This window comes from Notolepis coatsorum, assembly GCF_963971535.1.
Source record: "Notolepis coatsorum genome assembly, chromosome: 19".
Lineage (NCBI taxonomy): Eukaryota > Metazoa > Chordata > Actinopteri > Aulopiformes > Paralepididae > Notolepis > Notolepis coatsorum.
In genome coordinates, this window is record NC_140183.1 from 34,073,471 (window position 1) to 34,098,156 (window position 24,686).

Here is a 24,686-nt window from a genome sequence, read left to right on the forward strand (position 1 = left end):
CTTTTCAGGGGGGAAAACAAATGCACTTCAGATGTTTCCATGGCATGCTAGTCAGATGTGGTGACTATCATGGGTTTATGTGTTATGGGTTAACCGTCTGTAGTGTGGTAGTGAAGGGGTTAACCCTTTGTAGTGTGGTGGTGAAAGCGTTAACCCTTTGTAGTGTGGTAGTGAAAGGGTTAAGACACATTTTCACATACAATGGAAGCCAATGGTGGCGGTGAATGGGCAGAAAATAACTGCAATAATGTTTCAGCGACGGTAAATGTAAATGTAAAAGATCATGAAAACAGGAGAGTGCGTTGATTTCTGTATCAAGGCAAGAGTGACGTATTGTCCTTTGAAGTACAACTGTTACTTCGAGGAGAATAACTGGACAGGAAAGGAATACGTGGAGAATAACTGGACAGGAATACGTGGAGAATAACTGGACAGGAATACATGGAGAATAACTGGACAGGAATACGTGGAGAATAACTGGACAGGAATACGTGGAGAACAGTGTTAACTTAGTCAACTTAGTCAAGCGCGTTGATTAATTTCCTCACTCCTTATTTTGTTCTTAGCCAGCATTCTAGATAGCAGTAACTTACTTCATTCATTCTCTTCATTCATTCTCGCATTCCCTTTACTTCTCACACTGTACTGGACACTAATGCAGAAAACAATCCCACCACTGCCACCAATGTAACCAAGGAATAGTCCGCCTATACTTTCAAACTATAGTAAAATAAAATCACGGGATAACTGATCATCAACATAACAGTTTTCTTCCCCTTTCCACTCTATAACACAACAACGGACCTGTCACAGGCGCGCGCCCTGCAACTCCACCTAATAACATCAATCAGCATCAATAATAACATAGAACACATTAAATAGCTTACATAAAATGCTCAGACCTGTAGTTGACTAAAACTTGACTAAACGAAAAATAGATGAAGGTGACTAAATATGATGAAAACGAAAAAGAGCATTTGACACATGACTAAGACTAAAACAAAAATGTTAAATAGCTGACGAAACGAACACTGGTGGAGAATAACTGGACAGGAATACGTGGAGAATAACTGGACAGGAATATATGGAGAATAACTGGACAGGAATACATGGAGAATAACTGGACAGGAATACGTGGAGAATAACTGGACAGGCCTACATGGAGAATAACTGGACAGCACGTACGTGTTGTTGTTGGTGAGCTTGACGTTGTCTCCGGGCGTCAGGATCTTGCCGTTCTTCAGCCAGATGACGTGGGGCTCGGGGACGCCCTGCGCCGTGCAGGTGAACACCGCGCTGCTCCCTGCCGGCCTCGACACGGACTGGGGCCACTGCAGGAACTCTGGAGGCGCTGGAGGCAGGAGGCAGATAAAACTCATCAGAATATGTTTGATGTTGACTAGTACTGAACCCAGGCTCTATTTAAACATTGTGATGTTGACTAGTGACGTAACCTTTATGAAGAATAGTACTGGTCCTGTGTTGTCTTATGAGGTCCCAAAAAAGTGTGGTGCGATAGAATGATTTGAAAGCCACAATATCGCTTTGAGTGTACACAAAGACATGAATGAATGAATGAAAACTTTATTAACAGATTGCAGAATGGGTACAGTGCAGTACAGCTCAATACATACAATTGTTAAGGGGATGCAGACCAGAGAAAGACTTTCGTCTTGTTTACACCAGGGTCCCCCATTTCCAATTCATCGTAACATATATGACATACATGACATACAGATAGACAGTACTGCTACATCTATACATTTATGACATACCAGATTTGCAATTGCAGTACTGTATTTGTGATACAAAAAGAGTCCAGAAAGAAAAGAGTATATACATTAGGCGTAGAAACTGTACATTGGATTGGGTAGGTGGGGGTGGGACTGTACATTGGAGGTGGTTGGGGGGGGGGGGGGGGGGGGGGTAGGAGGGGGGGGGGGGGGGGGGGGGGGGTTGGGTAGGAGTGGGGGGGGGGGGTTGGGTAGGAGGGGTGGGTGGGGACTGTACATTGGAGGTGGTTGGGTGGGTGGGGGGGGGGTGGGTAGGAGGGGTGGGTGGGGGACACTGTACAACTGTACAAACAACACTGTACATTGGATTATTGACAAGACCATACTTGGTAATTTACTGTACATTGGCGGGGGTTGTGTTCGGACATTTACAGGGGCCAGTTTCGAGTTGCAGTCTCCCTTAGGTGTTTTTTGAGAGTGTTTTTGAAAGTGGGTAGTGATTCACATTCCTTTACAGCTTTGGGTAGGGCGTTCCACATTGATGTGGCATAATTGCGAAACGTGTTTAGTCCCTTGTTTGAGCCGAATCTGGGTTTAACATGATTTGTGGAGCTCCCTCTGGTGTTGTGATCGTGGTATTCACTGACCTTTGGGAAGTATTTAGTCATGTACATGGGTACCTTGGTCGTGTAGTGTATCTTGTAGACCAGGCCCATTGCAAGTTGCTGTACTCTGTCGTCTACTCTAAGCCATCCTAGGTTGTCAAAGTGGGCAGGGGTGAGGTGGGTTCTAGGAGTAAGGTCAAGCAGTAGTCTGACCAGTTTGTTTTGAGATGTTTGTAATTTTGTTTTTAGCGCCTTTGAGGTGCTTTGGTACCATGAGGTGCAAGCATAGTCGTAGTACCCTTGAATGAGTGCTCCTGCTAGAGTCTTCAGGGTATTCTTGTTTACCAGTGAGGAGATCCGGTACAAGAAACGAGTTCGTTGGTTGACTTTTTTTATTACATTGGATGCCATTTTGTCACAGGAAAGATTTGCCTCTAGGATGGAACCCAGGTAGGTAATATCTTCTTTCCTTGTGACAATATTGTCACCCACTGTAACTGAGAAGCCGTCGGTCTTGCTGAGTTTGTTATTTGAACCGAAGAGAATGGACTCTGTTTTGCCCATGTGTAATGATAGTTTGTTATCAGCGAGCCATATGCAGATTTTGCTTAGTTCTGAGCTGAGGGTTTTTTCAACCTGTAATTTGTTCTTGTCAGAGACCAGCAGGGCTGAGTCGTCCGCAAACAGGAACAAGTTGCAGTCACAAGCTGACGACATGTCATTTGCATAAATTAGGAACAGTAGCGGACCTAGTATGCTTCCTTGTGGAACACCACAGTTTACTGTGAGGGGGGGGGATTTTATTTATTTATTTATTTATTTATACAGGAGTTTATTGGCTACACACAACGTGACCAATTACTTCTACACGGTTGTACACTCTGTAAATGGGTGGTCCCTGAAAACACACACTCTAATGTTACGTACGCCGGGAGCCACCGTTGTCCAAAAATTCCACAGTTTACAAGATATTTGCACAAAAAGCGATCTGAGACGAGCAGAGGGCTTTGTCTCTTAATATTCTATGTCGACTCGATATGAATGTCCTTCATCGATGAGATATGGTCTGGAGGTTGAATCTTCTTGTCAGCATTCTCATTCATCTCTCTGGCTGTTTCCCCGGTGCATTCCCATTTATACAAAAGTCACAGGGACCTGAGTGATGTCACCGGAAGTGACGTCCCGCAAGTGTCGCTCCCAATCAGAAGCTGGTTTGGCTCAAATTTGAAAAAAGGGGCAGTCTTAACTAGGGTTGGGCACCGAAAACCGGTTCTTATAGGAACCGGTTCCTAACTTCCGGTTCTGGAAGTAACATATTTGCATTTCGATTCTTGTGACGTACGTGGGTTGGTCATTACCATTATTACTGTATTTATGACACCTTCTGAACATCAGGTTAGTATATTTAATGTGTTATGTTTTGTAGATGATGTGTGTGTGTGTAAACATGAGAGCTAATGCTGTCTCTTCTCTCCCTGTCAGGTGCTGCCCATCCCTACTGAAGAGTGCTGATTGCTAATGAATGACAGCTGATTGGCAATTAGCTCAAGAGGGATGGGTAGCCAAATACCTGACAGCACACACACGTCTCGGCGCCTCAGTCTCAGTCAATTGCTGGTGACTAGAGAGGAGTGAGGTTGCCATTGTTAGACCACTGTTGTGTGCATATATATATATATTGTTGGCCTAGGTGCCACTTCTCTACCTGAGTGAGTATCCTCTTGTTGGCCTTTGTGCCTATTTTCCACTGAGTGTGGAGTGATACTTTACTGCCCTTTTGCTATTGTTCCCTTCAAGTGGAACTGTATATATATATGTGTTGGTAGGCTGTATGCCATTGCCACTTTATTTATATGTCTTGTTTGTCCTCCATTACCTTTTCCCCTTTGTGTGTGCGTGGGTTGAAATCCCCACCGACAACATCCCCTTTTCCTTTTGGGAAAAGGGCCGTGGGTTGAAACCCCCACTATGTAATAAAACCGGATTTACCATTTGAAAACGTCTTTGTTTACTATCTGCCTACCCGGGACTGTTTTGACAAGCATTTTTCTACTGAGGGGGTTGTTTCTGCTCATGTACCACCTGCCCAGTTAACTATCCTGTATGGTCGTTAGACCTCTGTACATGACATGGGGGCTCGTTAAGTTTGCGCAATTGTATGGTTCCTTGTTGGTAAAATAACGGGGTAACTTGTCGATTGAAGCATATCAGGTGTAATAAGATAGCGTTTTCTAAATTGGTATTGGTAGGGGTCCATTGTCCGTGCACAGTTGATTGATGTAAACCATTATTGTTGTGATGCTCTTAACCATTCTATTTTTCTGCCACATAGGTAACGGGGGGGGTCACCTGCTTGGCTAGAGGGTGGGGGGCACGAGTCGTGATTCCGGTGGAGCGCGCAATGAAATCGGTAAGCGATTGAAGATATGTGTAGCCTTTCATCCAGCTAGTGGAGTAGTTTATCTGGGATAGGCTAGAGTGACACAGGTGACTCCTAGTTGAGTGGTTAGGACCATTTGTTATTATTTTCATTTAGTAGATGTGGTCAGTTGGATTGTTTTGGTTGAGAGGTATGAAAGCAGAATGTGTCTATTATTATTGTGCACGGTCATGGTTAATTAAGTGAGGACGTGATATATATGTATATTTTTTTTTCTTTTTTCTCACACACGCATAAAAACATAATATGGCTGTGTCGGCATTTGTTTTTGAAGCCTTTATAGCGGATCCGACAGAGGGTCAGGTGGAAGGTTGCACTAAGGCGGAATTAGGCCTTATTGCTAGGCATTATGATATTGCTGTGCAAAATTCCCAATCCAAGGCGGATATGAAGGCAGCTGTTATAGCGGGGTTGGTGGAGCAACAGGTGTTTAGCCCGGCTCAGGGAGTAGTGAGTCATAGTGATCAGGAGGTTGCACACACTGGCGAATGGGTTAACTCTCCCTTACGTGATCTTAACATGGATGGTGGTGCTATTAGGAAGGATGGTAGTACGGCCGGAGCTGAAAGTGAGGCCGCGGGCGATTCGGATAAAGACTCCACGTCTTCTGGCCATGCACGCTCTAGTCTGCGTTTGGCCCGTCTCCAGATGGAGGAGAGAGCGCTGTTGCGCAGAGAGGACAGAGACAGGGAGGACAGAGCAGCTGACAGAGAGGACAGAGCAGCTGAGAGAGATAGACGGGACAGAGCTGACAGAGAGGACAGAGCAGCTGAGAGAGATAGACAGGACAGGGCAGCTTAGAGAGACAGGGAAGAGCGAGGAAGGGAGAAGGAGAGAGATAGAGAGCTCCAGATTACACTGAAGAGGATGGAGCTGGGGAGTGTTGGCTCTTCTTCGCCCTCATCTGAAGGTGGCCAGGGCAGTTTTAATGTTGGGCAACATATTGCTATGGTTCCTGTTTTTCGAGAATCTGAGGTGGAGGCATTTTTTTTTAATTTTGAGCGGGTAGCGGGGGCTGCGAATTGGCCGGAGGATCAGTGGGCACTATTAGTGCAATATAGGCTCACGGGTAGGGCTCAAGACGCATGCCAGTTTTTATCAAAGGGGGACAGCATGGTATATAAGAAAGTGAAGGGTGCTGTCTTGCGCGTATATGAACTGGTGCCGGAGGCTTATAGGCAGCGGTTTAGGGGACTAAGTAAAGCTCCCTCGCAAACACATGTCGCATTTTCCCATGAACAACGGATGGTGTTCACTCGTTGGTGTGAAGCGTGTAAAGTGGATGGGGTCGAGGCTTTGAGCGAGTTAATCCTCATGGAACAATTTAAAAAATTTGTGCCCGAACACATGATAATACAGTTGGAGGAGCGAAAGGTTTCTACCCTCCAGGAAGCTGCAGTTTTGTGTGACGAGTTGGCAATGATCCACAAAAATGTTTCTGCATCACATGGTTCTGTGCGAAATGATGTGTATGTAGGAGGCGACGAGCGATCATTTCGACCACGCTCGCCTCCGTCAGAAAAGAGACATTGTAATTATTGTAGCAAGCAAGGTCATTTGGCGGCGGACTGTTATGCATTTGTGCGCGATCGGCAAAATACTGACAGGCCAGCTCAGGAACCAAAGGTGGTGGGGTTGGTTAGCACTGTCTCACGCCCTGGGCGGAGGAAACCGGACAGTTGTTTTGATCCTTTTATATCTTCTGGTTTTGTGTCACTGTCGGGTAAGGTCTGTGACCAGCGCGAGGTGAGGATCCTTCGTGATACAGGTGGTTCACAGTCCTTTATGCTGGCGGATGTATTGCCGTTAAGTGTGGAGTCGTCTTGTAATACAAGTGCTATTGTGTGCGGAATAGAGATGGGCTACACGCCTGCTCCGTTACATATGATACATGTGAGGTCAAAACTAGTCACAGGTTGTTTTCCCGTGGCGGTTCGTTCCTCTTTTCCGGTAGCCGGAATTGATTTTATCATGGGAAATGATATAGCTGGGGGGAAAGTTCTGTGCGATGCGTTGATTGAGTCGGCAATCCGGCCACGCTCGCCGCCGTCTAGGAGACCGGTGGTGTGCAATTATTGTAAAGAGACAGGCCATGTGGTGAAAGGATGTCGTACGCTGAGGAAGCGACAGGACAAAATCACAAAGTCAGCCCAGAAACCAAAAGGTGTGGGTGTTGATTTTGTCGTGGGGAGCAAGTTTGCTGGGGAGTGTGTGATTCCTGTAGTGGGGGTTGAAAAGGCTCCATTGGCTGACTTGTGTTGTGATAATGTTGATAATAATCACCCCAATGTGTTTTCTGCTTGTGTTGTCACCAAGGCACAGGACGGAATGCGAACTCAAGTTTTGTCGTTGAGTGACTCTGTCGGTGGCGAGGCGGCTCTCGCCGAGGACAGGGGGCCATCTGTTGGAGAGATGGAAGAGGTTGCTGTATGTAGCGTTCAGGGGGAGCTGGTAGTTCCCGAACCCTTTATTGGAGAGTTGATGATGGAAGACATACCACTACCACCTGAAGTTGCATTCGTCAAGCAGGGTCGCCCGAGCAGAAAAACTCTAAAGCGAGCTCTAAAGCGGTGGAGGCTGGGTGTGTAGCTGACCATGTGCATTTGACATGGTTTTTTGTGAGTTAGATCTCACCGCATTTTTGAGACCGGTTTGCATTCGATAGTCGGTGTGTGCTACATGCAGTTTTCAATGACGTCACTGCGCGTCTATTTTTGCATACGTGCATTGATTGTGAGAGGAGAATTTTGTTTTTGTTGTTTCTGTTTTCCCTGGTGTGTGGTACTAATCGGATGTTGGGTAATAAGTAATAATGTTTTGCTAACCCTACAGGTTCGCTCTTATGGGGGGAGGTGTGACGTACGTGGGTTGGTCATTACCATTATTACTGTATTTATGACACCTTCTGAACATCAGGTTAGTATATTTAATGTGTTATGTTTTGTAGATGATGTGTGTGTGTAAACATGAGAGCTAATGCTGTCTCTTCTCTCCCTGTCAGGTGCTGCCCATCCCTACTGAAGAGTGCTGATTGCTAATGAATGACAGCTGATTGGCAATTAGCTCAAGAGGGATGGGTAGCCAAATACCTGACAGCACACACACGTCTCGGCGCCTCAGTCTCAGTCAATTGCTGGTGACTAGAGAGGAGTGAGGTTGCCATTGTTAGACCACTGTTGTGTGCATATATATATATATTGTTGGCCTAGGTGCCACTTCTCTACCTGAGTGAGTATCCTCTTGTTGGCCTTTGTGCCTATTTTCCACTGAGTGTGGAGTGATACTTTACTGCCCTTTTGCTATTGTTCCCTTCAAGTGGAACTGTATATATATATGTGTTGGTAGGCTGTATGCCATTGCCACTTTATTTATATGTCTTGTTTGTCCTCCATTACCTTTTCCCCTTTGTGTGTGCGTGGGTTGAAATCCCCACCGACAACATCCCCTTTTCCTTTTGGGAAAAGGGCCGTGGGTTGAAACCCCCACTATGTAATAAAACCGGATTTACCATTTGAAAACGTCTTTGTTTACTATCTGCCTACCCGGGACTGTTTTGACAAGCATTTTTCTACTGAGGGGGTTGTTTCTGCTCATGTACCACCTGCCCAGTTAACTATCCTGTATGGTCGTTAGACCTCTGTACATGACAATTCTTAATTTCGATTCTTAAAAAAAAAATTACTTTGTTCATTAATACCCTAGTTACAGTACAGCAACCAAATGAAACTGTATCAAGTCAACTGAAAATGTGAATAGTATGATTTTTTTTTTTAAATCTTTCAAAAAAGAAAAAGAATTCTCCTGCGAAATAAGCTGTGACCTGTTTTGACCTGCACCTCAAAGAATCGGAAGCGAGAATCGTTTAGAACAGGAATCCATATGGAGAATCGGAATCGGAACCGGAATCGTTCAAATCCAAACGATGCCCAACCCTAGTCTTAACAACCCAACGGCTGCTAGCCCTAACCCAAATTGTTTTATGTCCAAATCAGATTGAATCATTCATTTGTTTAGTACAGTATACACATTTTATTCTATGTCTGGTCTTGGTGCACATTCCAATGTTACTTATCACAATTTTCACCATGGTATAAGAAAGACCTTTGATATATAGCTACTTTGGTAGCTTAGAGACCTGCAGCTCCAGAATTTACAGTTCACCCTGTCCCTAGTGGACATACAGCAGCTTTCGTAGCTACAACGATGGAGTCAAGAGACTCATCCTCGCCTGAAGCAGAGGGAGACTCTTATCCTACTCCATGGCGTGACCCTTACTAACTACTGGCAGGACGCCATCATCCCGAGGGGCCTGCTTATCGCCAAGGCAAGACATCGAGCGGCATAAGAGATGCTAGAGATGAAGAGACTACAAGACTACCTACACACATGGTGCCTCCTGCACTCCTGCAGGCCTACAGGGCAGCCCAGAGACCGACCTAGGAAAGAGATGTCTCCGTGCAAGAAAAGTTCATCGGTCCCGGAGATATACACTATTACAAACATTGGTAACATTGCAGCTGCATATTTGAGTGATTAGCACCACAATGTCCTTTCTTAAGGGTGAATGTTTGTACCGTTTTTCTCCTAATGCAATCTTATTGTTTATGGGACTCGTTAGTCTACAATGCGAATTCCAATCTGGCTTCAGAACATCCCACTCCACTGACACATGCCTTCTCTATTTGAATGACCACATCAAACAAGAGGTGGACGCAGGCAAATACTGCGGCATGGTCATGCTGGACCTACAAAAGGCCTTTGACACGGTCAATCACTCCATTCTGATTGACAAGCTAAAAGCAATTGGTTTTGATAGTCTATCAGTGAGCTGGATGCAATCCTACCTTGAGGGGAGGGAACAGATGGTGGAGGTAAACGGTACCCTATCCCCCCCCCTCACAGTGAGCTGTGGTGTTCCACAAGGAAGCATACTAGGACCGCTACTGTTCCTAATTTATGCAAATGACATGTCGTCAGCTTGTGACTGCAACTTGTTCCTGTTTGCGGACGACTCAGCCCTGCTGGTCTCTGACAAGAACAAGTTACAGGTTGAAAAAACCCTCAGCTCGGAACTAGGCAGAATCTGCATATGGCTCGCTGATAACAAACTATCATTACACATGGGCAAAACAGAGTCCATTCTCTTCGGTTCAAATAACAAACTCAGCAAGACCGACGGCTTCTCAGTTACAGTGGGTGACAATATTGTCACAAGGAAAGATGAAATTACCTACCTGGGTTCCATCCTAGAGGCTAATCTCTCCTGTGACAAAATGGCATCCAATGTAATAAAAAAAGTCAACCAACGAACTCGATTCTTGTACCGGATCTCCTCTCTGGTAAACAAGAACACCCTGAAGACTCTGGCAGGAGCACTCATTCAGGGGTACTACGACTATGCTTGCACCTCATGGTACCAAAGCACCTCAAAGGCGCTAAAAACAAAATTACAAACATCTCAAAACAAACTGGTCAGACTACTGCTTGACCTTACTCCTAGAACCCACCTCACCCCTGCCCACTTTGACAACCTAGGATGGCTTAGAGTAGACGACAGAGTACAACAACTTGCAATGGGCCTGGTCTACAAGATACACTACACGACCAAGGTACCCATGTACATGTCAAAATACTTCCCAAAGGTCAGTGAATACCACGATCACAACACCAGAGGGAGCTCCACAAATCATGTTAAACCCAGATTCGGCTCAAATAAGGGACTAAACACGTTTCGCAATTATGCCACATCAATGTGGAACGCCCTACCCAAAGCTGTAAAGGAATGTGGATCACTACCCACTTTCAAAACCTCTCTCAAGGGACACCTACGGGAGACTGCAATTCAACACTGGCCCCTGTAAATATCCTAGCCCAACCCCCTCCAATGTACAGTCATTTACCTAGTATGGTTTTGTCAATAGTTCAATGTACAATTGTGTTTGTTTGTACAGTGTCTCCTCCCCCCCCCCCTCAATGTACAGTGTTACTTGTTTATACAGTGTGCCCCCCGCCCCCCCCCCCCCCCCCCAACCACCTCCAATGTAAATTACCCAGTATGGTTGTCAATATCCCAATGTACCCAACCCCCCCCACCCAACCTCCTCCAATGTACAGTTTCTACGTCAAATGTATATACTCCCTTTTCTTGACTCCTTCTGTATCACAAACAGTACTGTATTTGCAAATCTGGTATGTCATAAATGTATAGATGTAGCAGTACTGACTATCTGTATGTCATGTATGTCATATATGTCTATATGAATTGAAAATGGGGGACCCTGATGGAAACAAGACAAACGTCTTTCTCAGGTCTGCATCCCCTTAACAATTGTATGTATTGAGCCGTACTGTATTGTACCCATTCTGCAATCTGTTAAATAAAGTTTTCATTCATTCATTCATTCATTCATTCATTCATTCATTCATTCATTCATTCATTCATTCATTCATTCATTCATTCATTCATGCTCTCTAGAGGGGGAGACAGGTTACTATATTCATTTGATTAATGGCACTGTACCAAAGGGAATGAATGAAAACAATTTGTTATCCTGTTTCCTATAAGTGACTTTAACTTTTACTTTTATTATCAAGATTATATTATTATTATTATTATTATTATTATTATTATTATGATTATTATTATTATTATTATTATTATTATTATTATTATTATTATTATTATTATTATTATTATTATTGAATGGTAAAGTTTCCGTCTGTTGTTGTTCTTTGCTTATAGAATTGTGTGTTTGCTACTGGCTTATCTAAGTTTCTGGTTTATTATTTGTTTTCAACATTCTACATTATTAAGTCCTTACTCTGGAGGTCAAAGTTGACTAGCATTCCCAAGCTCACCTCTATGATGTCACTTCCTGCCCACATGGTATATAGCTCCCATTTTTACAAGCTATCACGGTTAGCCTATTAACACTGAAGATGGAACACCTGTTCCGAAACATGTCTGTATCATAGGCTGCCATTAAAAACAATTTTTTGAAATCTGAGAGTGCTGGTCCGGCCTTCGCCTTTTTTCCACCATGGTATAAGACAATTGTCAATTATATTCATCCAACCATCTGTTTACTCATTATTTTAAATGAGGTTTTATCTGAAAGCATGTCATTCTAAACAGTTAAGTTACTCTATGTCCAATTGAATATTTGCAATAGTCTTCAACCATGGTTTCTTACGTTGGCCTAGGAATTAGGCTCTACACCATCTTAAGTTTAATATCCATGTATTCCCCTAATTGAGCATATCCTTTTAATGGTAATGAAAATTGAGTTGCACTGCTTTCTAATACAGCAAATCATTTTCTAAAGTAAAAGAGTTATCCTTAGATATATTACAGTAACTCCTCCTTTTGGCCTGTTCCATCCTATCTGTGTTTGTGTCACTGGCAGACCTAACAAGTCACACGTTGATGTGATCAGCCAGTTCTATTGTTCCCCAGTCACCAGCTGCTATGCCGGTGTTTATATGCAAATTCTGGTATCAGCTGACAACATTCCAAGTCTTGCAAACACACACAGAGGTCTCCACCTAATTTTGATCTTTCTCTAGGCTTGGCTAATCAGGTGGTTATAAGACAATTTGGGTTATATCAAGAGATAAACACTGATTGTTAAAAACTGGTAATATGAAGCATTCATAATACCACACTAGTACTGAACGCAGGCTCTATTTAAACATTGTGACGTTCACTAGTACTGAACCCAGGCCCTATTTAAACATTGTGATGTTGACTAGTACTGAACCCAGGCTCTATTTAAACATTGTGATGTTGACTAGTACTGAACCCAGGCTCTATTTAAACATTGTGATGTTGACTAGTACTGAACCCAGGCTCTATTTAAACATTGTGATGTTGACTAGTACTGAACCCAGGCTCTATTTAAACATTGTGATGTTGACTAGTACTGAACCCAGGCTCTATTTAAACATTGTGATGTTGACTAGTAGCCTACTGAACCCAGGCTCTATTTAAACATTGTGATGTTGACTAGTACTGAACCCATGCTCTATTTAAACATTGTGATGTTGACTAGTACTGAACCCAGGCTCTAATTAATCATTGTGACGTTGACTAGTACTGAACCCAGGCTCTATTTAATCATTGTGATGTTGACTAGTACTGAACCCAGGCTCTATTTAAGGTTTTGGATAAAAGCATCAGCTAAATGACTAAATGTTAATGTAAATGTACATGTGTAAGATTATGGGCATAATAAATCGGTTACATTTTTTGTGTGGAATGTTCCTTTAAATATCTGACCATGAGAAATAAAAAATGTTGTCCAAAAAATTACAAAAAACACTAAGACTGAATTAAAATGTTAAGCTGCTGCTATGATCAATGAGAAACGAGGAGGTGGAGAGGCAGCTTCACACCAGGCTGCTTCTTCACTGCAAGTGTGACATGCTGGGCAGACCAGCAGAGGGCAGTAGAGGCGCTTTGGTAATGAACTTGGGACAGAGGAAGAGCTGAACTGGGAGATCGATTGATCGGATTGATTGGTTGATTGATTGATTGATTGATTGATCGATTGATTGATTGATTGATTGATTGATTGATTGATTGATTGAAAACTTTATTAACAGATTGCAGAAGGGTACATAAGGGTCTTCCATTTTCAATTCATCAAGACATGTATGACAAGAAACGTGTCATGATAGAGTTGGATGTATGGATGTGGGAAACAGGAGGTGATAGGAGAAAATAGGAGGAGATAAGAGGTGATTGGAGGAGACGAGAGGAGACAGGAGGAGATAGGAGGTGCCGGGAGGAGATAGGACTAAGAAAGGTTTGTATAGGCTACAGTTTTGTTCATTGTCTCTAGCTTACTTACATTCAAAAAGAAGAAATGTAGTCAGTGTAAAACCTTTTTTTCTCCTCTGTGAACCAGGAGCTTCTCTTGCTAAGGCTATATACTTGATGTACTCTGGCCTGAGCCCAATCACCAGTACTTATGTTATCTTTTAGAAGGTTTGTAAAAAGTATTCAACTTGTCCTGTTGTCCTGTGTACATTTGGTGTGTACATTTGGGTGTTTTAGCCACGTACATTTGTTTACTTGACCGCCTCTAGTGAGCTACGCCCCGCTAGCCCATAATAAACATTGCAGCAGACCTGAGAGCCAGACAGACCTCCGCCGTAACAAAGCATAAACACCACGAAATATTAAGCAGTAAACCCTCAAGTTCACGACCCGCGACGACCTCCGAAATATAAAAGTGACGCTTAATTCTGCCTCTCTCCTCCGCCGCGGCGCAGCAGAGGGAGAGCGAGGGAGTCGGGGAGGACAGGTGCAGTCTCGCCACCACAGCGCCCTCCGTGGGGATACAATGGTACACGTCAGTGTCGCGCGGAGGCCCCGCCTCCTCGTTCTCATCAGCATCTCATTGATCTACAACCAACCCCCTCCCTCCCTCTCATAAACATGGTCACAAAGCTATTGTCGGCTCTCTGGGAAGGGACCGGGGGAGGAGGGGCGGGATGGGATGAGGGGGGGTTAAAGGGCAAGGGGCACGGGGGGGTGGGGGTGGTGGTCGAGGAGGAGCCCACTTGAAAATGGAGCCATTAATCAACGGCATGGGAGGGAGAATTTATTTCTCACCGAGGCCCCTGGGCTGCGGGGGCCTCAATCTCTTTCATTAATAGATGGTGGGGGGTGGAGCAGGAAAATAAAAGTTGATTTCGTAAGCCTGTGAAGATTTAAACTGGGAAGGGCCGTTTCCCAGACCAGTACATAATGGTCTGGGAAGGCACACCAGCACACCAGGACAGGGTCAGCAGTATCAGAGCTCCTCGTTCTCTTCGGTCAGTGTAACTGCCTGGGTTGAGACATTCTTTGTGTGTTTTATCCTGATAACATTTCAGCCTATTGAGGTTATGAGTCTAATCTAATGTAGAGGCTCAGTGTTTGAATGGGAGCACTGCATTGTTTCCTGACACTAGTGTTGTACTGCGTGACAACATTTTGTCATGTATGACAGTAGGACTGGATCACTATAGTGTTGTACTGCGTGACCATTTGTCCTGTGAGACAGTAGGACTGGATCACTAGTGTTGTACTGCGTGACCATTTGTCATGTATGACAGTAGGACTGGATCAAGAACCTACCGTCCGCTTATAGTCAGCTGGTTTTATCTTAGTCCACAGAGACTTTGTTAATCCATTAGTTGGTTTTTAGGAGTCTTGTTCAGGTAGTGTTGTTCAGGTAGTGTTGTTTTATGTTGTTCAGGTAGTGTTGTTTAGGTAGTGTTGTTCAGGTAGTGTTGTTCAGGTAGTGTTGTTCCGGGCCCTGTTCCTCGTACCTGGCTAACTGAGTTAGCCGGATAATTTTCAGCATAGCTTGACTTAAGCCAGACCTTTCCGTTCCCCGACGCTCGATTGTCTAAATCACTATGACAACAGATCAAAAAGTTTGAACCTGGTCGAGGACAGAGTTTAGTTCAGTTACCTGGATAACTTATGTAGCACTTAACTCTGCCACTTATGTACGAATTTTGTTTATTGATTTTAGTTCAGCGTTTAACACGATTGTGCCTTTTAAACTATTTGAAAAACTTAAATTGCTAGGAATTGATAAGTCTGCTCTACTGTCTATACACTAATGACTGTGCCTCCCACTCTGATTTTGTCCGATTTTTTAAATACGTGGATGACACAACAGTAGTGGGATTAATTAAGAACGGGGATGAATCGGCCTATAGAACTGAAGTCGAACGACCTGCTTTTAAACATCTCTAAGACAAAGGAAATTATAGTTGACTTCCGGCGCGGGGAGGCAGTCCACCCTCCTCTGTACATAAACGGCCAGCAGGTGGAGAGGGTAGACAGTTTTAAATTCCTCTGCATCACCATATGTGATAATTTAAAATGGGAAGTTAACACCAGCCTCATAATTAGCAAAGCCCACCAGAGGCTCCACTCCCTGTCCTTACCTTCTCAATGACTGTGTGGTACGGAAACACCACCGTCCATGATAGGGGAAATCTAGAAAGAACTGTACGCACAGCGTAAAAAATCATCGGCTGTGAGCTCCCCTCTGTGGCCTTTATTTATGCCACACAAATCAGGCGGAAAGGGGAGAAGATGATCGGGGACCCTTCTCACCCTGCTTACGACCTCTTTAACCCCCTTCCCTCAGGCAGAAGACTCCAACGTCTCAGGTGCAGGACATCCTGTTTTAAAAACAGTACATATCCCGAGGCTGTCCGTCACCTGAACTCAAGTACAAATGTACAGGCACTTTGCACCACAAGGGCTAGCACCAGCCGACATGCACTTTAAGGCAATATGCACTTTAAACTGGAACACTGAGCAATTTATTTTAGGTACTGTAGCATTTTTTCTTTTTAATTGTTTGTGTAAAACTTTTATTGTGGGGATTGTATTGCATGTATTCTTGTGTTTTTATATTGTATGTTTTTATAATGTCTGTACTGTATGTGGCACCAAGACAAATCCCAATCAACCATGTGTTGAAATGGCAATAAAGTTTTCTATTCTATTCTATAAACCATGGCCACACCCTCACAAAGAAATGCCAGCTCGCTTCCTGAAATAATTCTCACAGTCTAGATCCCATTATACCATTCTGTTTTTGTGCTTAGTTTTTCTAGAGGGGGCTTTTGAAATGTAAAATAATAGGCCTAAAATGCTGATACAAAATTTACTTTGTCCTAAATAATGCACGTTATATACGGCGCTCGCGAGGTGCGATATACACATTATGTGGTTATTTTAATAACGCGCAGAATTGCAAATGTTTTAATGAATAAAACATATCGCTCATTTGGCTCTGATTCCTTTCATATTCTCTGCTGTGGATGTTTAACGGAGCGCCTGGATTTTGTTTCATTCAAGCATAAATTGAAGTCTTCATGCGTGGATTGTGGATATGAATTACGACGAATCTGAATATGTGGATTGTTGAATTGTTACTGTCACTCACACGTTATTGTGATATTGTAACTGGGATTAAAATGTTTGAGGAGATGCGCAGTTTGATTTGATGACGTGACTTGAGAAAATTAATGAGCAATTGCAAGCCTTTGCGATGAATGCATTTGAGAAAATGCATTTATCTGTTCAAGCACTGTTAGTGTTATCTGATGATGAACAAGAAGGTGATTAACATGACTGGTGTCACTGGTATAAACCAAAGGTTAATCAATTCAATGCATGTATGGATGATGTCCGAAACAGATTAAAACCTGATTAATAGTGAAACTGTAGCTCCCTCCAAGCCTCTCTTATTTCGGGGGTCGAGCCTTGAAAACTTTGGGAACCATGTATTTATATATAAAGTATATGATACCTAAGCCGAGCGCATACAGTACAGATATCCTCATAAGTATCTATTAATTCGTATCAATTAGATACTCTTTGGGCTTGTTTGTATCTACTTATTCTGAACGAGTTTAACTAATTATTTTCGCTAGCAAGATCTCATTCGATTATTCATTCCATTACCTAGGCACATTTAAAGAAATATAATCTGATTGATTGGGGTAATGAGGGACTTAAAATTTGCCTATAGATTATGCATTTAACTTGTCGGCGAGGCTATTGAGCCGTACTGTAGTGTACCCATTCTGCAATTTATTTTGTTTTAATTATTATTATCTTTCCCCCCCCTCCTTTTTTCAGATTTTTCTCCCATCCCACTGTTAGTCGTTATGCCAATTCCCAACCCCCCTACTGTTGGTCCGGGAGGCCGGAGAGTGTCACATGCTTTCCTCCGACGCATGTGCAGCCAGCCGGCAGCCAGCCTGGCAGCGCAGATTCTCACCGGGAGAGTGTAACGTGTGGAAGGTCACACTACCTCCCTCCAGATCCTACCCTCGCTGTGCAGGCGCCCCGACCGAACTGTAGGGGTCGCTGTCCACAACGCCCAGGACCCACCCATCAGCTTTCCCACCCCTAACACTGCCAATTGTGTTAGTGTGAACGACCAGCCAAGCTGATAGCAACGCCGAGAGCTGGATTCGAACCCAGCATCTCCAGCGTTGATGGCGAGTGCCTTGCCCACTACACCACCTAGCCGCCCCCATTCTGCAATCTTTTAATAAAGTTTTAAATCAATCAATCAATCAATGCCATTCGAAAATCAGGATTTCTGCGATCGACACCTGCTGTCTTTTCAGGTGAGGCGGCCGCGCGCAATTATCCTGAGTATCAAGTCTGGTTCGAATTAACGAGACTGAATCAGCGTTCGAGGAACAGGGAAAGCCCGGATTCAAACATCGGGTTAATTGAATCTGGATAATGGGACTTTTGATCGACTTAGTTGAACCAGGTACGAGGAATAGGGCGGTAGTGTTGTTCAGGTAGTGTGGTTTAGTGTTGTTCAGGTAGTGTTGTTTAGTGTTGTTCAGGTAGTGTTGTTTAGTGTTGTTCAGGTAGTGTTGTTTAGTGTTGTTCATGTTGTGTTGTTCAGGTAGTGTTGTTCAGGTTGTGTTCTTCAGGTAGTGTTGTTCAGGTAGTGTTGTTTAGTGTTGTTCAGGTAGTGTTGTTTAGTGTTGTTCATGTTGTGTTGTTCAGGTAGTGTTGTTCAGATAGTGTTGTTTAGTGTTGTTCAGGTAGTGTTGTTTAGTGTTGTTCAGGTAGTGTTGTTTAGTGTTGTTCATGTTGTGTTGTTCAGGTAGTGTTGTTTAGTGTTGTTCATGTTGTGTTGTTCAGGTTGTGTTGTTCAGGTAGTGTTGTTTAGTGTTGTTCAGGTAGTGTTGTTCAGGTAGTGTTGTTTAGTGTTGTTCAGGTAGTGTTGTTTAGTGTTGTTCATGTTGTATTGTTCAGGTAGTGTTGTTCAGGTAGTGTTGTTTAGTGTTGTTCAGGTAGTGTTGTTCTGGTAGTGTTGTTTAGTGTTGTTCAGGTAGTGTTGTTTAGTGTTGTTCAGGTTGTGTTGTTTAGTGTTGTTCAGGTAGTGTTGTTTAGTGTTGTTTAGTGTTGTTCAGGTAGTGTTGTTTAGTGTTGTTCAGGTAGTGTTGTTTAGTGTTGTTCAGGTAGTGTTGTTTAGTGTTGTTCAGGTAGTGTTGTTCAGGTAGTGTTGTTTAGTGTTGTCCAGGTAGTGTTGTTTAGTGTTGTTCAGGTAGTGTTGTTTAGTGTTGTTCAGGTAGTGTTGTTCAGGTAGTGTTGTTTAGTGTTGTTTAGGTAGTGTTGTTTAGTGTTGTGTTGTTCAGGTTGTGTTGTTCAGGTTGTGTTGTTTAGGTAGTGTTGTTTAGTGTTGTGTTGTTCAGGTAGTGTTGTTTAGTGTTGTGTTGTTCAGGTTGTGTTGTTCAGGTTGTGTTGTTTAGGTAGTGTTGTTTAGTGTTGTGTTGTTCAGGTAGTGTTGTTTAGTGTTGTGTTGTTCAGGTAGTGTTGTTTAGTGTTGTGTTGTTCAGGTTGTGTTGTTCAGGTTGTGTTGTTTAGGTAGTGTTGTTTAGTGTTGTGTTGTTCAGGTAGTGTTGTTTAGTGTTGTTCAGGTAGTGTTGTTTAGTGTTGTTCAGGTAGTGTTGTTCAGGCAGTGTTGTTCAGGTAGTGTTGTTTAGTGTTGTGTTGTTCAGGTTGTGTTGTTCAGGTTGTGTTGTTTAGGTAGTGTTGTTTAGTGTTGTGTTGTTCAGGTAGTGTTGTTTAGTGTTGTTCAGGTAGTGTTGTTTAGTGTTGTTCAGGTAGTGTTGTTTAGGTAGTGTTGTTTAGTGTTGTGTTGTTCAGGTTGTGTTGTTTAGTGTTGTGTTGTTCAGGTTGCGTTGTTCAGGTAGTGTTGTTTAGTGTTGTGTTGTTCAGGTTGTGTTGTTTAGTGTTGTGTTGTTCAGGTTGTGTTGTTTAGGTAGTGTTGTTTAGTGTTGTGTTGTTCAGGTAGTGTTGTTCAGGTAGTGTTGTTTAGTGTTGTTCAGGTAGTGTTGTTCAGGTAGTGTTGTTTAGTGTTGTTTAGGTAGTGTTGTTTAGTGTTGTTCAGGTAGTGTTGTTCAGGTTGTGTTGTTTAGTGTTGTTCAGGTTGTGTTGTTCGGGTAGTGTTGTTCAGGTAGTGTTGTTCGGGTAGTGTTGTTCAGGTAGTGTTGTTCAGGTAGTGTTGTTCAGGTAGTGTTGTTCAGGTAGTGTTGTTTAGTGTTGTTTAGTGTTGTTCAGGTAGTGTTGTTTAGTGTTGTTCAGGTAGTGTTGTTTAGTGTTGTTCATGTTGTGTTGTTCAGGTTGTGTTCTTCAGGTAGTGTTGTTCAGGTAGTGTTGTTCAGGTAGTGTTGTTTAGTGTTGTTCATGTTGTGTTGTTCAGGTAGTGTTGTTCAGGTAGTGTTGTTTAGTGTTGTTCATGTTGTGTTGTTCAGGTTGTGTTGTTCAGGTAGTGTTGTTTAGTGTTGTTCATGTTGTGTTGTTCAGGTTGTGTTCTTCAGGTAGTGTTGTTTAGTGTTGTTCAGGTTGTGTTGTTTAGTGTTGTTCAGGTAGTGTTGGTCAGGTAGTGTTGTTCAGGTAGTGTTGTTTAGTGTTGTTCATGTTGTGTTGTTCAGGTTGTGTTGTTCAGGTAGTGTTGTTTAGTGTTGTTCATGTTGTGTTGTTCAGGTAGTGTTGTTCAGGTAGTGTTGTTTAGTGTTGTTCATGTTGTGTTGTTCAGGTTGTGTTGTTCAGGTAGTGTTGTTTAGTGTTGTTCATGTTGTGTTGTTCAGGTAGTGTTGTTCAGGTAGTGTTGTTTAGTGTTGTTCATGTTGTGTTGTTCAGGTAGTGTTGTTCAGGTAGTGTTGTTTACTGTTGTTCATGTTGTGTTGTTCAGGTAGTGTTGTTTAGTGTTGTTCATGTTGTGTTGTTCAGGTAGTGTTGTTCAGGTAGTGTTGTTTAGTGTTGTTCATGTTGTGTTGTTCAGGTAGTGTTGTTTAGTGTTGTTCAGGTAGTGTTGTTTAGTGTTGTTCATGTTGTATTGTTCAGGTAGTGTTGTTTAGTGTTGTTCAGGTTGTGTTGTTTAGTGTTGTTCAGGTAGTGTTGTTTAGTGTTGTTCAGGTTGTGTTGTTTAGTGTTGTTCAGGTTGTGTTGTTCGGGTAGTGTTGTTCGGGTAGTGTTGTTCAGGTAGTGTTGTTCAGGTTGTGTTGTTTAGTGTTGTTCAGGTAGTGTTGTTTAGTGTTGTTCAGGTAGTGTTGTTCAGGTTGTGTTCTTCAGGTAGTGTTGTTCAGGTAGTGTTGTTCAGGTAGTGTTGTTTAGTGTTGTTCATGTTGTGTTGTTCAGGTAGTGTTGTTCAGGTAGTGTTGTTTAGTGTTGTTCATGTTGTGTTGTTCAGGTTGTGTTGTTCAGGTAGTGTTGTTTAGTGTTGTTCATGTTGTGTTGTTCAGGTTGTGTTGTTCAGGTAGTGTTGTTCAGGTAGTGTTGTTTAGTGTTGTTCAGGTTGTGTTGTTTAGTGTTGTTCAGGTAGTGTTGTTTAGTGTTGTTCAGGTTGTGTTGTTTAGTGTTGTTCAGGTAGTGTTGTTTAGTGTTGTTTAGTGTTGTGCAGGTAGTGTTGTTTAGTGTTGTTCAGGTAGTGTTGTTTAGTGTTGTTTAGTGTTGTTCAGGTAGTGTTGTTTAGTGTTGTTCAGGTAGTGTTGTTTAGTGTTGTTTAGTGTTGTTCAGGTAGTGTTGTTCAGGTAGTGTTGTTTAGTGTTGTTTAGTGTTGTTCAGGTAGTGTTGTTTAGTGTTGTTCAGATAGTGTTGTTTAGTGTTGTTCAGGTAGTGTTGTTTAGTGTTGTTCAGGTAGTGTTGTTTAGTGTTGTTCAGGTTGTGTTGTTCAGAATGTGTTGTTTAGTGTTGTTCAGGTAGTGTTGTTTAGTGTTGTTCAGGTAGTGTTGTTTAGTGTTGTTCATGTTGTGTTGTTCAGGTAGTGTTGTTTAGTGTTGTTCAGGTAGTGTTGTTTAGTGTTGTTCATGTTGTATTGTTCAGGTAGTGTTGTTTAGTGTTGTTCAGGTTGTGTTGTTTAGTGTTGTTCAGGTAGTGTTGTTTAGTGTTGTTCAGGTTGTGTTGTTTAGTGTTGTTCAGGTTGTGTTGTTCGGGTAGTGTTGTTCGGGTAGTGTTGTTCAGGTAGTGTTGTTCAGGTTGTGTTGTTTAGTGTTGTTCAGGTAGTGTTGTTTAGTGTTGTTCAGGTAGTGTTGTTCAGGTTGTGTTCTTCAGGTAGTGTTGTTCAGGTAGTGTTGTTCAGGTAGTGTTGTTTAGTGTTGTTCATGTTGTGTTGTTCAGGTAGTGTTGTTCAGGTAGTGTTGTTTAGTGTTGTTCATGTTGTGTTGTTCAGGTTGTGTTGTTCAGGTAGTGTTGTTTAGTGTTGTTCATGTTGTGTTGTTCAGGTTGTGTTGTTCAGGTAGTGTTGTTCAGGTAGTGTTGTTTAGTGTTGTTCAGGTTGTGTTGTTTAGTGTTGTTCAGGTAGTGTTGTTTAGTGTTGTTCAGGTTGTGTTGTTTAGTGTTGTTCAGGTAGTGTTGTTTAGTGTTGTTTAGTGTTGTTCAGGTAGTGTTGTTTAGTGTTGTTCAGGTAGTGTTGTTTAGTGTTGTTTAGTGTTGTTCAGGTAGTGTTGTTTAGTGTTGTTCAGGTAGTGTTGTTTAGTGTTGTTTAGTGTTGTTCAGGTAGTGTTGTTCAGGTTGTGTTGTTTAGTGTTGTTCAGGTAGTGTTGTTTAGTGTTGTTCAGGTAGTGTTGTTCAGGTTGTGTTCTTCAGGTAGTGTTGTTCAGGTAGTGTTGTTCAGGTAGTGTTGTTTAGTGTTGTTCATGTTGTGTTGTTCAGGTAGTGTTGTTCAGGTAGTGTTGTTTAGTGTTGTTCATGTTGTGTTGTTCAGGTTGTGTTGTTCAGGTAGTGTTGTTTAGTGTTGTTCATGTTGTGTTGTTCAGGTTGTGTTGTTCAGGTAGTGTTGTTCAGGTAGTGTTGTTTAGTGTTGTTCAGGTTGTGTTGTTTAGTGTTGTTCAGGTAGTGTTGTTTAGTGTTGTTCAGGTTGTGTTGTTTAGTGTTGTTCAGGTAGTGTTGTTTAGTGTTGTTTAGTGTTGTTCAGGTAGTGTTGTTTAGTGTTGTTCAGGTAGTGTTGTTTAGTGTTGTTTAGTGTTGTTCAGGTAGTGTTGTTTAGTGTTGTTCAGGTAGTGTTGTTTAGTGTTGTTTAGTGTTGTTCAGGTAGTGTTGTTCAGGTAGTGTTGTTTAGTGTTGTTTAGTGTTGTTCAGGTAGTGTTGTTTAGTGTTGTTCAGGTAGTGTTGTTTAGTGTTGTTCAAGTAGTGTTGTTTAGTGTTGTTCAGGTAGTGTTGTTTAGTGTTGTTCAGGTTGTGTTGTTCAGAATGTGTTGTTTAGTGTTGTTCAGGTAGTGTTGTTTAGTGTTGTTCAGGTAGTGTTGTTTAGTGTTGTTTAGGTAGTGTTGTTTAGTGTTGTTCAGGTAGTGTTGTTTAGTGTTGTTCAGGTAGTGTTGTTTAGTGTTGTTCAGGTAGTGTTGTTTAGTGTTGTTCAGGTAGTGTTGTTTAGTGTTGTTCAGGTAGTGTTGTTTAGTGTTGTTCAGGTTGTGTTGTTCAGAATGTGTTGTTTAGTGTTGTTCAGGTAGTGTTGTTCAGTGTTGTTCAGAATGTGTTGTTTAGTGTTGTTCAGGTAGTGTTGTTTAGTGTTGTTCAGGTAGTGTTGTTTAGTGTTGTTTAGTGTTGTTTAGGTAGTGTTGTTCAGGTAGTGTTGTTTAGTGTTGTGTTGTTCAGGTTGTGTTGTTCAGGTTGTGTTGTTTAGGTAGTGTTGTTTAGTGTTGTGTTGTTCAGGTAGTGTTGTTTAGTGTTGTTCAGGTAGTGTTGTTTAGTGTTGTTCAGGTAGTGTTGTTTAGGTAGTGTTGTTTAGTGTTGTGTTGTTCAGGTTGTGTTGTTTAGTGTTGTGTTGTTCAGGTTGCGTTGTTCAGGTAGTGTTGTTTAGTGTTGTGTTGTTCAGGTTGTGTTGTTTAGTGTTGTGTTGTTCAGGTTGTGTTGTTTAGGTAGTGTTGTTTAGTGTTGTGTTGTTCAGGTAGTGTTGTTCAGGTAGTGTTGTTTAGTGTTGTTCAGGTAGTGTTGTTTAGTGTTGTTCAGGTAGTGTTGTTCAGGTTGTGTTGTTTAGTGTTGTTCAGGTAGTGTTGTTCAGGTTGTGTTGTTTAGTGTTGTTCAGGTTGTGTTGTTCGGGTAGTGTTGTTCAGGTAGTGTTGTTCAGGTAGTGTTGTTCGGGTAGTGTTGTTCAGGTAGTGTTGTTTAGTGTTGTTCAGGTTGTGTTGTTCAGGTAGTGTTGTTCAGGTTGTGTTGTTTAGTGTTGTTCAGGTAGTGTTGTTTAGTGTTGTTCAGGTAGTGTTGTTAGTGTTGTTCAGGTTGTGTTGTTTAGTGTTGTTCAGGTTGTGTTGTTCAGGTAGTGTTGTTCAGGTTGTGTTGTTTAGTGTTGTTCAGGTAGTGTTGTTTAGTGTTGTTCAGGTAGTGTTGTTTAGTGTTGTTCAGGTTGTGTTGTTTAGTGTTGTTCAGGTAGTGTTGTTTAGTGTTGTTCAGGTTGTGTTGTTCAGGTAGTGTTGTTCAGGTTGTGTTGTTTAGTGTTGTTCAGGTAGTGTTGTTTAGTGTTGTTCAGGTAGTGTTGTTTAGTGTTGTTCAGGTAGTGTTGTTAGTGTTGTTCAGGTAGTGTTGTTCAGGTAGTGTTGTTCAGGTAGTGTTGTTTAGTGTGGTTCAGGTAGTGTTGTTTAGTGTTGTTCAGGTAGTGTTGTTAGTGTTGTTCAGGTAGTGTTGTTCAGGTAGTGTTGTTTAGTGTTGTTCAGGTAGTGTTGTTCAGGTAGTGTTGTTTAGTGTTGTTCAGGTAGTGTTGTTAGTGTTGTTCAGGTAGTGTTGTTCAGGTAGTGTTGTTTAGTGTTGTTCAGGTAGTGTTGTTCAGGTAGTGTTGTTAGTGTTGTTCAGGTAGTGTTGTTCAGGTAGTGTTGTTTAGTGTTGTTCAGGTAGTGTTGTTCAGGTAGTGTTGTTTAGTGTTG

The 24,686-nt window shown here is 42.4% G+C and overlaps 1 protein-coding gene across 1 annotated transcript in view; it reads right to left on the bottom strand.

The window, feature by feature from the left end:
- LOC311246449 (immunoglobulin superfamily DCC subclass member 3) overlaps positions 1–24,686 on the bottom strand; it is a gene marked incomplete at both ends in the record, with an annotated part of 123,457 nt that overhangs the window by 57,926 nt on the left and 40,845 nt on the right. Inside the window, 1 exon segment of the mRNA XM_084336603.1 lies at positions 1,177–1,351. Within this exon segment, the coding sequence (XP_084192729.1) occupies positions 1,177–1,351 (175 nt within the window).